Source organism: Amphiura filiformis, chromosome 1 (assembly GCF_039555335.1).
Source record: "Amphiura filiformis chromosome 1, Afil_fr2py, whole genome shotgun sequence".
NCBI lineage: Eukaryota > Metazoa > Echinodermata > Ophiuroidea > Amphilepidida > Amphiuridae > Amphiura > Amphiura filiformis.
The window spans coordinates 10,326,801-10,338,521 of record NC_092628.1 but is presented as its reverse complement, the minus strand read 5'-3'; the positions used below and the strand labels follow the sequence as shown (position 1 = coordinate 10,338,521).

Sequence of the window (11,721 nt, the reverse complement as noted above, 5' to 3'; positions counted from 1 at the left end):
CACCCCCAAATCTGGAAAAGTGTACAAAAGTCCCAACATTTCAGAATTTGCGAGCGTAGCGAGCAAAAAATGGATTTTTACGCTTTTTGGACAAAAAGGTCCAAATTTGGTCCACTTTTCACAAAATCGCCCCCCCCTTGGAAAAAGGTCCACGTTTTCAAAATCAGCACCCCCCTCAAATGAAATCCTGCGTACGGGCATGGGTTTGGCGACACTGACTAATTGTCCTTCAACACAAAAGCATCAAACACTTGAACTAATTCAATAAACAAACACTCTACTGTTGACAATAGGTTCTCCATAAAAACAGTCACCCTTTGAACACTGAATACATGCTAATGTTGACAAATTAGTTGAATAAACAACATGTTAATTACTTGTGAATTTCTCCTGTGTGATGTAATAGTTGATGCAGTGACCGGAGTATGAGACAAAAAAGTAGTATGCGAATGAAAAATATGACAACCTTATTTTAGTCCGAAAGGCACTTTCAGTGCTTTTGAACCTAATCAACTTAATTTGACCCCCTGAACGTAAACAAAAACAAAATTCGACATTTTATTGAAGTTCGCACGACCTTGTTCTTCGCATCACAAACGTCCGTTTTCCAAAATAATGCAAACCGTAAAAGTTTTTAGCCTTGCTAATTCGCCAAACTCGGTAATTTATTATAGATTATAATGTAGAAAATAACTGAAGTTCAAGGTCATTGTTCATTGATTCGTTAATAATAAAATGACCGTGTGGCTTGTGCGCTGAAGCAAACTACATAAAAAACAACGTACAATATTATAGAAACCATACCAGTAAGTCATGGCAGCGTTACTAGTCTGTGTGGAAGATTTTGAGGCATATGCAAGGACACATTTGCCAAAATATGCCTTTGAATATTTTAGTTGTGGTGCACAAGAACAACAAACTCTTGAAGACAACAAAGATGCTTTCAAAAGGTTTGTTATTTTAGTTTATTTTGCAAACTGGTGGTATAAGTTATTTTGACATAACAATAACTGATTATATAATAATGACTTGAGTTGCTCTTGATCTAGCTACTATTACTAACATGTTACAGTAGGCCTAGATCAACGCTCAAGTTGACGGGCAAGTAACAATATTGGTACATCGATACTGCAATAATTACTTATGCCTCCGGGGTCTGCCTTAGAAAATATTTTCATTATTGACACTACAAGAACCAATAGTACAGGTTCCTTGTATTGTAGGAAAGTTTCTCCGCTTTGTTTCTTTTGTGACAAATTTCCCGAAACTGTGGTTCATGTTTTTGTGAATGCGATTAAGTTCAAATGATCTGGAATGATTTATTTAACCTGGTAAATGACAAACTTCATCTTATGTTTGGTATTGCCAATGATAATTTACTTTCATTTTTAATATTATGCAGTAAATACTACATACAGCTGTAGATTTCAGGAAGTGAACACAAATTTTGCTGCTTTGAAAAACTTTATTTTGATGAAACGAAGAATGGAATATGATATTGCTTATAAAAAGGGTGAATTAAGTAATCATCTTAAAAAGTGGTGCTTTGCCATTTGATGTACAATGTAATAGTGTTTTGCCATTTTGTCAGTATATTGACTGTATTTCTTTATTCATACTCTTTTAACCTTATGCTCTGGGCATATTGTATGCAGTACCTTATATGTATATCTATATTTTTTGCAGCTGTAGTTGTGATTTCTGTGATTATCTTTTTGTTTATTTTTGCTTTTTTTGATAAAAACATAACGACCCCCCAAAAAGTTAATTGTTAAGATTTGAATTAAGCATTCAAGCTATGTTTGATCAGAAGAGTATTTTTTAATTTAATCCTAGAAATTAGTAATCATAGAAAATTGGGAGTAGTATCTACTATCACTTCTAATTATAACGTTTTTAATAATGTTTTTCATGTCATCATGCAGGTTGAGGCTATTACCCAGGTTGATGAGAGATGTTTCTAAGCGTGATCTGTCTACCACTATTTTAGGACAACGAATATCATTTCCTATTGCTATTTCACCGACTGCTAAACACTGCTTAGCACATCCTGATGGCGAGATTGCTACAGCTAAAGGTATTTATATATTAAAGCTAAATTTGAACATTGTTTTTTTAGTTGCTATTATTTATTAGAAGTACTTATTTATTATTATTGTTATAACATTCGACACACGTCCTGATGCAAGCGCCCCATTAGCAGATTTAGAACATACATGGTAGATTTAGAAGTAGAACTATCACTCACGGAGAACTTCATCTAATATTGCACAGTCTGTGCATGAAAATGAAAACTACCTCTGACAGCACTGCAGATGAAGTAGAACTATACCTCTGATGTGCAGAAGATGAACTACCTCTGATAGCAGTAGAACCACCTCTGATAATACTGTGGATGAAGTAGAATTACATCTGATAGCACTGTGGATGGAGTAGAACTATACCTCTGATGTGCAGAAGATGAACTACCTCTGATAGCAGTAGAATACCTCTGATAATACTGTGGATGAAGTAGAATTACATCTGATAGCACTGTGGATGAAGTAGTACTATACCTCTAATAGCACTGTGGATAAAGCAGAATTATCATACAGAATTTCTGTGATAGCACTGTGAATAAAGTTGAACTACCTCTGATAGCACTGTTGATGAAGTAGAACTACCACCGATAACACTGTTGATGAAGTAGAAATATCTCTAATAGTATTGTTGATGACGTAGAACTACTTCTGATAGCACTGTTGATAAAGTAAAGCTACCTCCGATAGCACTGTTGATGAAGTAGAGTGCTGTGCAGAAGATGGACTAACTCTGGTAGCACTGCGGATGGATTAGAACTACCTGTGATAGTGATAGCACTGTGGATATTCGGTAATACTACCTCTGATAATACTGTGGATGAAGTAGAATTATCTCTGATAACACTGTGGATATTCAGTAGAACTACCTCTGATAGCACCGTGGATGAAGTAGACAACGTCGTCCAATAGCACTGTGAGTGAAATAGAACTACCTCTAATTGCACTGTGGGTGAGATAAAACTACCTGTGATAGCACAGTGGATGAAGTAGAGCTATACTGGCATGACTGGATGAAGTATATAGAACTATCTCAGATGGCGAAGTGATTGAAATAGCATTATCTCTGAGTGGATGAAGTAAATAAATCTACCTATATAGCACTGTGGATGAAGCAGGACTAACTCTGTAGCACTGTGGATGAAACAGAACTACCTTTGATAGCACTGTGGATGGAGTAGAACTATCTCTGATAGCAATGTGGGTGAAGTAGAGCTACCGGTATACTGTAGATGAAAAAGCATTACCTCTGATATCAGTGCGGATGATAGCACTGTGTATAATGTAGAACTACTTTTGGATGCAATGTGGAATAAGTAGCGGCATATCGCTGATAGCACTGTGGAGAAATAGTACTGCCTCTGATGGCACTATGGATGAAATAGAAATTCCTCTAACATGTCTAATAGCACCGTGGATGAAGTAGAACTACCTCTGACAGCACTGTGGATAAAGTAGATCCACCTCTGATGGAACTGTGGATGAAATAGAACTACCTTTGATAGAATTAGAGCTACCACCGGTAGCACTGTGGATGAAGTAGAACCTCTGATAGCAGCACTGCGAGGAAGCAGATCTACCTCTGATAGCATGTATGAAGTAAAACTACTTCTGATAGCACTACGAATGAAGTGCCTCTGGTAGCATTGCAGGTGAAATAAAACTACATCTGATGCACGTTAGATTAAATAGAACTATACCTCTGACAGCACTGTGGATGAAGTAGAACTACCTCTGATAGCAATTATGTGAATGAAGTAGAACCTCTGATTATCTGATAACACTGTGAATGAAGTAAAACCTATATGTTAGGGCTGCGGAGGAAGCAGATACCTCCGATAGCACTAGAAGAAGCTGAATAGAAAGAACTACCTTTGCATGCATTATTGTATTTCTTAAAGAATATGACCTCTCATGATCGATATCACTGCATGTCTATTATTACATTGGTGTCATATTTATTGATGTGGTTATTGTTATTTGGTGTGTGGGAGGCTCATGGATGTTTGCATCGATGAGTCTCTTACACACCAGGAATGATGGGTTTTTTTTAGTGTGGTCATAATATTACATTGGTGTCAGTTGGTTTTGCATTGATTATGTTCAAGGGGCATGGGAGGCCCACGGATTGGCTCTTATGCTACATCGGTGGGTCTCTCATGCTTCTTACATAGACATCCCCGCCCATCATCCTTTGGATGGAGTAGGTTTTGTTTTTGCTTGAGTTTAGATTTGTTATGCCATGTATTTCTGCTGTTGAGTATAATTTTGTTTGTGTGTGTGTACTGTGTGGGAGGCTCGTGGATGTGTTTACATCGATGAGTCTCTCACGCACTCTACACTGGCATCTCCATCTTTGGATGGAGATGGTTGTGTACCTTTGCATTCGGTTTCAGTGTGCTTTTTTGTTATATGAGATTATTAGTGTAATTTTTATTATCTTGCTGTATATTGATGTATTGATGATGCCGGTGTGAGGTGCACCGACGCGACAGTCCCCCTTGGGGATTTTGTCGGTGGGCCTCTCACTGGTGTTAGTGTTACTCTTGCAAGTTGTTTGCTTGCAGCTGGTCTGCTATTTTTATACATAGTATTGTTTGTATAATTCGTAAGTTAAAATCATATATTGTAAATTAAGTTTGGTAGTTTTTAAATCTGTAAAGCACATTGAGGAATCTGAGATTCACAATGCGCTATATAAATGCTGTTTTATTATTATTATTATTATTATTATTATTATTATTATTAAGGAGAATTCCAGCTGAAAGCACTTTGAACTTACTTATACAGGAACGTTGATGTATTGTGAATTAGTCTGGAGCCATATAATATACCTGGAGAAGGAAGCACCAACTGGATGCTTCCTATGTACATGTTTATATTCATTAAAGACCCATTCAGTGATCCCAGCTCAAGTGTAAAAGAAATTAAAATTGTTTATAAATAGCTTAAAAGTGAAGGATAAGTCATTCAAATTGTCATTTGGTATTTTTAAATGACAAATTTGGCAAAAACGAAGAAAACAGCAGTACTGACGAAGTTTAAGCCCCATTCAAATACAGATAGCTAATTTAGATACTGTCAGTATCTAAATTACAGATTCGTGTAAAATGTCTTATTTTGTCTTTAATACGTGGCTTTTGGCTGAACCACTCACAGGCTATGTTAGCACATCATGACAATGACAAAGGTACCAAAATCTGAATTTTGATGATTTTTAGGATCATCCGGATGAGCCAATCACTGAATGGGCCTTTAATTTTTAGTGCTACTTTGGTCTTTATAGCGGCATCATCTATGCAAACTGGGATGGTCGTGGGCAGTTGGTCAACAAAGCGTCTTGAAGATATAGCCGTCGCTTCACCTCATGGTCTCAAATGGTTCCAAATATCAATTTTAAAAGATAGAAGTCTGCTACAACATCTAATCCGAAGGGCTGAAAAGGCTGGGTGCAAGGGTATAGTTGTGACTGTTGATAGCGTTGTGTTTGGCAAGAAATACCCCTTAATAAGGAACAAAACAGGACTTCCACGCCCATATAAGTAAGTATAGCCTTATGAATTGTAAATAGATCAAAATGTATTATCTTATAATTGTTTATTGCCTAATCTGTTAATGATTTAGCTAAAATCAAGGAAATGGTATCTTCTGTGCATACTTGATGTTTTGGGTAAATTTTGCTAATCTAAACTATGTTTAATTGTAAATTGAGTCACAAAAAGGTGTATATTTTGATTAATCACTCGGGGTTAAATGATTATCGCTGCTCTTAAGCTCTGAAGAACTTTTATTTTCTACAAATATCTATAATTCCATAGATTCGGCGAAAAAAATCTTCAGTTCCCTTTTGTAGCAAAACTATTGTTTGCTAATTGTCAGTATACTCAATTTTGTGGCGATTTTAATATACATGTATAACCTTTCAAAGCACTATTCTCATTATACCTGTATCAAGATTTGAAAACTTTGTTGGTTGTGGATATTCAGACGAAGAACTAAGATATGAGTCGACAATAACGAAAATGAAAGACGAAACTTTGACTTGGCGCGATATCGACTGGATCAAGTCCGTCACCTCATTACCAATCATTCTCAAAGGAATAATGACAGGTAAGTGCTTGGATTTGTGAAGTGGTTCATATTTCAATATTGTACGCTTCTTTACGTTCATCCCGAAGTTTCACCCAAAAATGTTACAATCAAGCAAAATGGGTTGATTCAGTCTAGTTTTGGCATGACAGATTTATTAGGGGTGGTGCGATAATCGATTCAATCATACGAGTGCAGCGATCAGGATATTTTGCATATTTGAACGTGTTCCTAACGTTTTCCTGCATCTTTTTAGGGCGTATTATAAACTGGGCTCAAAAAGAAACTTATCATTGTTCACAAGGTCATATCTTGAAATCCTATCCATAAAAATGAACCAAAATTACACACAGGATTACTTCAATACTCTACTCTAAACACATGTCAGTAACCAAGCAGTTGTCCAACTGACACAACAGCAAAATGCACTGACACGGAAAAGTGTCCTGGAGCACATTCACATGCGAATAACTGGCACCCAGCAAAAGAAATATGTGCGAATGCGTCCAAGATACTTACACATGTGATTATTTCCAAAGAGTAAGTGGAATAGTGTGGAACGGGGCTGCTTCTGCTTTTCACACAATTTCTTCAAGAAACATGATTTGTTCCACACTATTCCACTTACTCACAGATTTCTTGTGTTGGGTGCCAATCATTGGGCTGTGAATGTGGTCCAGGAAGCTGTTTCATGTCAGTGCAATTTGCTGTTGTGTCAGCTGGACAACTGTTTGGTTTCTGAACATTGTTTAGAGTAGCGTATTGAAGTAATCCTGTGTGCAATTTTGGTTCATTTTTATGGACAGGATTTTAAGATATGACCTTGTGAAAAAAGTTTCTTTTTGAGCCCAGTTTAGAGCCTCTGTGCCAAAAATCGCTTGCCCCCCTTTCTGCCTGCCAAAAATCGCTTGTCCCCCATTTCGACCTGCCAAAAATGCTTGCCCCTAAAATATTTGCCCCTAAAATATTTGCCCCCCCCCCTATAATTCACCACCCCGGGGTACACATAATTGTTGCACCCCTTAGTAGATGTATGTGGCACTTGTACGTATGACATCATTTTGAATGTTACTTACATGACCAATCTGAACGCTTGATTGATTGTACAACATGAAATTGTGACCATCCACCACAAATGTTGGGATTTTCACCTTTTCAGATATTGGATAGGCAACTCTGCCCTCAAAACAAGCTTTACATTGATCGGTCGTATCACATACTGACGTATTTGCAAAATACGCATTTCGAGAAAATCGAACTTGAAAATCTAGCGATTTTCATTTGCTGCATAATCTTGATTAAAATATTATTGTCGATTAAAACCAGGTTAACAGTAATGTAAATATACCACATTTTCAATATAATTCACTTATCACTATCAGAGAATAACTTATTCTGCAAAAAATCAATAATAAATAAAATGTGAAAAGGACTAATGTCAATTTCGCCATTCAAATGTCAAATACGTTGCGCAAATACGTCAGTATGTGATACAGTTGCGCAAATACGTCAGTATGTGAAAAGGACAAAACAGCAATTTTGCCGTGCAATGACAGAGTCGCGCAAATACGTAGCGCAAATACGTCAGTATGTGAAACGGCAAATTCTTCAAATTGCAGATACGATATACTGGGCTTGCGCAGTATAGGTGATCGGCAAATACGTCGTTATGTGATGCAGACATTTCAAGGTTTTGTAAATACGACATAATTAAATCAATAAATACCTTACTAATTAAGCAGCTTTGAGTTTTTGGTGAATATATAGAGTAGAACATAACAAACTAATACCAATTTTCTTTAAAATGTTAAAAATGTCGAATACGTCAGTATGTGATACGGCCAACGAATATTACATGTCCCTGATGCTTGTTTGCAAGGTAGCAATAGTTTTCAATTGTTTTTTAAGAGGTTCTAGGAAGCATAGCAATTATCTTGTCCAATTGTTTGACAATGATTGAATATTTCTTTTCCAGCTGAAGATGCTCATAATGCCGTTTTACACAAGGCAGATGCCATTATTGTGTCTAATCATGGAGGTCGTTTACTTGATGGAGTCCTTGCCACGGTACGTGCATGGTTTAGTCGGAATCAGGCAGAAAGTTTGTTCTGTACTGTGATTTTTATAACATAAAAAGAAAAAGTAAACAACAAAAAGCCGGCCAGTACCAGTCCTGTAAAAGCAATATATCAACACATAAGATAACAGAATCAACCATGTATTAAATGACAAACTTCAATTTGCACTGCTTTGTGATGATGCAACATTTCAGATTGATGCCCTGCCAGAAATAGTCCAGGCAGTTCATGGATCAGATATTGAAGTCTACCTTGATGGAGGAATCCGGAAGGGCACCGATGTCTTGAAAGCTCTCGCTCTAGGGGCTACAGCGGTATTTGTTGGCAGACCTGTGCTGTGGGGTCTGGCAGCCGATGTGAGTATGATATTTTCTATCATTTGTTGCGGGGATCTTGAATATTGATGATTAAGGCATGGTTAAGGGGGTACTACACCCCTGCCCAATTTTGTGCCTATTTTTGCATTTTTCTCAAAAATTATAGCACATAGGTGACAAGTAAGATATGTATATTATAGGGGCAAGGACTACACTTACTGCACTGGTAATTTTATTTCAGCACAGACAACAGTTGTGGAGTTACAGTCAAAAATGAGGGAAACCAATATTTGATCAATAAATCAATAACTACTTGCCTTGAGTTGCTGAATTTTTAGTGCAGTAGTTGTAGTCCTTGCCAGTATAATGTACATATCTTACTTGTCACCAATGCGCTATAATTTTTGAGAAAAAGGCAAAAATAGGCACAAAATTGGCTAGGGGTGTAGTACCCCCATAAGGTGAGGAAGGCATTTGGCTGTTAGTGAGCAATTATACATGGAGAGGAAAGGTGTTAATTATGTTACAGATTGCAAAGTTCAATTGGGTACTTGCGTGGAACTAATATGTGAGTATCTTGTTATTTTTACCAGGGGGAAGCTGGAGTGAAGAAAGTTCTTCAAATACTTCGAGATGAATTTGATATTGCTATGGCACTCTCAGGTAAGAACACAATGGATAATTGTCACAGTTACAAACTATATCCAAGCATTGTTTTTAATTTAAAGATTATTACATAATAAAATGTATAACATAAACAGTTTATGAAAAAACAATCATAAGGCGACTGTTTGCGTTTTAGAGTTTTATTTTTTAAATTTTGCTAAAATCGTGTAAAATCAGCCGTTTTAACCAAAATTGATTAATTTTGGCTGAAAATGTTTAGAAAATATGTTTGCAAAAAATCTTCAGATTTTTTCCGATTTGTCAAATTTTAGTGTAATTTTGGGCTCCAGAAAACAAAAACAAATAACCATTTCCCAATTGGACTGCCACAATACCCCATTAAATTAACAGTGGAGTGTTAATTTTATGCAAATCAACTGTCTATAATTACATTGATTTAGGTTAAACTGGTTATTCGAAACTAATGGCATAACAAAATGATAACAAAAATTAGAAAACATTTCCCAAACCCAAAATGCATTTTCAAAGATGGTGATGACAAGCAGTGTTGCCGTATGTTGTAATTTTGGAGCGGTCAAAATGAGATTTATACGATTTTCAATCAAGTGGGACATTTTTGAAAGGAATAACTTAATTTAATACATTGACCACTGGTGACAAGAAAGTTCGAACAAGATCGTTTCATGATAATCTAAATGTAATGTGGACATAATGTTTATTTACGGTTCAAACCTGAAATTGTGGTCATCTTTTTTGTGCACCAACTGCAGTTGACGACCTGCATGTCCTGATACCACACTTTCAAAATCCCATTTTACTGCTCAAAAGATATTTATATCTTTGAGTAAAAATATTCGGCTGGAAAATTCCGAGGACATTGCAAACACAAAGTCGCATTTCACATTAGATGTTTGACAAACTAGTATCAAACTTGATCTGAATTTATACATAATTGTTTTTGGTTGCTTGTTTTATCTTATTTTTTATACAGGTTGTAAGACATTGAAGGAAATAACACCAGAATTGGTAGAAAGAAGACAGATATTCTCTTCGAACTTATAGCATTTAATCTTCTTTAATTCTTCTTGAATCAGCAACATAATGATAGAAATACAAGAGGTTAAAATATCATAGTTTACATGGTGTGAAGTGAGGATTTCTGTAATCAACTGTGCCACCACCTGTTTACACCTAATACTGCTTGATATCAGTAAACCAGCTGTGTACTTTCATCGGGTTGTTCAAAAACCCGACGATTTAATTGAATGGATTGACATTTTAAATGAAAACCTACCCTTCTAAGTAAATCTAAACATTTTTTTCTGATAATTAAATTTTACAGAGATTGCAATTTCATGAAATTGTAGACAGCTGCGTGCATTTTATGCAATTTTGCAGAGTTTGTATTCGTTTTTGCATTCTGATTAACATTGTTTAACCCTAGTGAACCTGGTGTGTATTTCCATCGAACTGCTGGTAATTAAAAATAATGACTAGTTAATAAAACGAATTTACATTTACCCTTCTAAGTAACTCCAACTCTAAATCTTTTCTAATTAACATTTTGTAAAACAATAGTGGACCACTTTCAACAAGTGGATTGACGTTTAAAATGAAATCCTAACAAGAAACAACAGCAAGTTGTTCTTACGATGATGATATTACCCCAACATTTGGAAAAATTGTTAATGAGTAATGTTATTAACTTTTTAATGTTCAAGTGTAACCCCACTTTTGGGTCATGTTCCTTGGGGAATTAATCAAGGTTAAAATTTATCCATGTAAATTCTGTTCTGTCTGTCATCGAAGTAACAGGTGTATTGTCAGTTCTTCTGTGGAGAACTGACCAAGCGGGGCTTCCTGTTTAAGGTTTTTAAATACAAGTTGAGGTGTGCCACAAGGGTCAATTCTTGGACCCCTATTATTTATATCATAAACGATAATAAATACATCAACGATGTTCCAATTCTATCTGCTGATTACACAACAATATTATCATGATTATACTCAATTTTTTAACCTTTTCTCTTCTCCCTTTCCCTTTTTTCTTCTGTCTTTTTTCTTTTCGTCTTTCCCCTTTCTCTTCCCTCTTCCCTCTTTCTTTCCCTTTTTTTCTCTTCTCCCTTTTTGTCTCTTCTTTCCTTTTTCTTCCCTCTTTTTTCTCTTCTTTCCCTTTTCTCTTCCCTCTTATTTCTTCCCTCTTTTTCTCTCCTTCCGCCCTTTTACCCTTCCCAATTTTTGCTCTCCAACTTTTGTGTCCGGGGAAGCTTGCCCCCCCTGCCCCCCACTGGTTACGCCACTGCTTCTATTTAGACCCATTTATATAGACATTAAATCTTGACAATAGTTCAATGGAGTTTACCTATTATGATTTTATTAACTTCGTTAAAGAAATTCTCTAAATTTAGCTTACCTTCCCAGCAAACACAAAACGTTTTCGACATCATTCACAAAAGGTTATAAAAGGTTGTCAGAAAATGTTTAAATGTCGGGTTATATAACGGGTATATTAAGAGTATAAAACGTTGTCAT

The 11,721-nt window shown here is 36.0% G+C and overlaps 1 protein-coding gene across 1 annotated transcript; it reads left to right on the top strand.

The window, feature by feature from the left end:
- The first annotated feature begins 757 nt into the window (after positions 1 to 757).
- On the top strand, positions 758 to 11,160 carry LOC140150742 (2-Hydroxyacid oxidase 1-like). Its single transcript, XM_072172878.1, has 8 exons — positions 758 to 950; positions 1,926 to 2,077; positions 5,365 to 5,620; positions 6,034 to 6,188; positions 8,143 to 8,234; positions 8,440 to 8,601; positions 9,156 to 9,225; positions 10,181 to 11,160. The coding sequence occupies exons 1-8, from the start codon at positions 814 to 816 to the stop codon at positions 10,249 to 10,251; spliced, it is 1,095 nt and encodes a 364-aa protein (XP_072028979.1). The 5' UTR covers positions 758 to 813; the 3' UTR covers positions 10,252 to 11,160.
- The last annotated feature ends 561 nt before the right edge of the window (positions 11,161 to 11,721 follow it).

What these genes read in the sequence shown, in the direction of transcription:
- LOC140150742 (XM_072172878.1), top strand. Translation starts at nt 814, where the DNA reads ATGGCAGCGTTACTAGTCTGTGTGGAAGATTTTGAGGCATATGCAAGG. An exon ending in GGACTTCCACGCCCATATAA is followed by an intron (nt 5,621 to 6,033) that starts GTAAGTATAGCC and finishes ACCTGTATCAAG; the next exon opens with ATTTGAAAACTTTGTTGGTT. An exon ending in TCTCAAAGGAATAATGACAG is followed by an intron (nt 6,189 to 8,142) that starts GTAAGTGCTTGG and finishes TTTCTTTTCCAG; the next exon opens with CTGAAGATGCTCATAATGCC.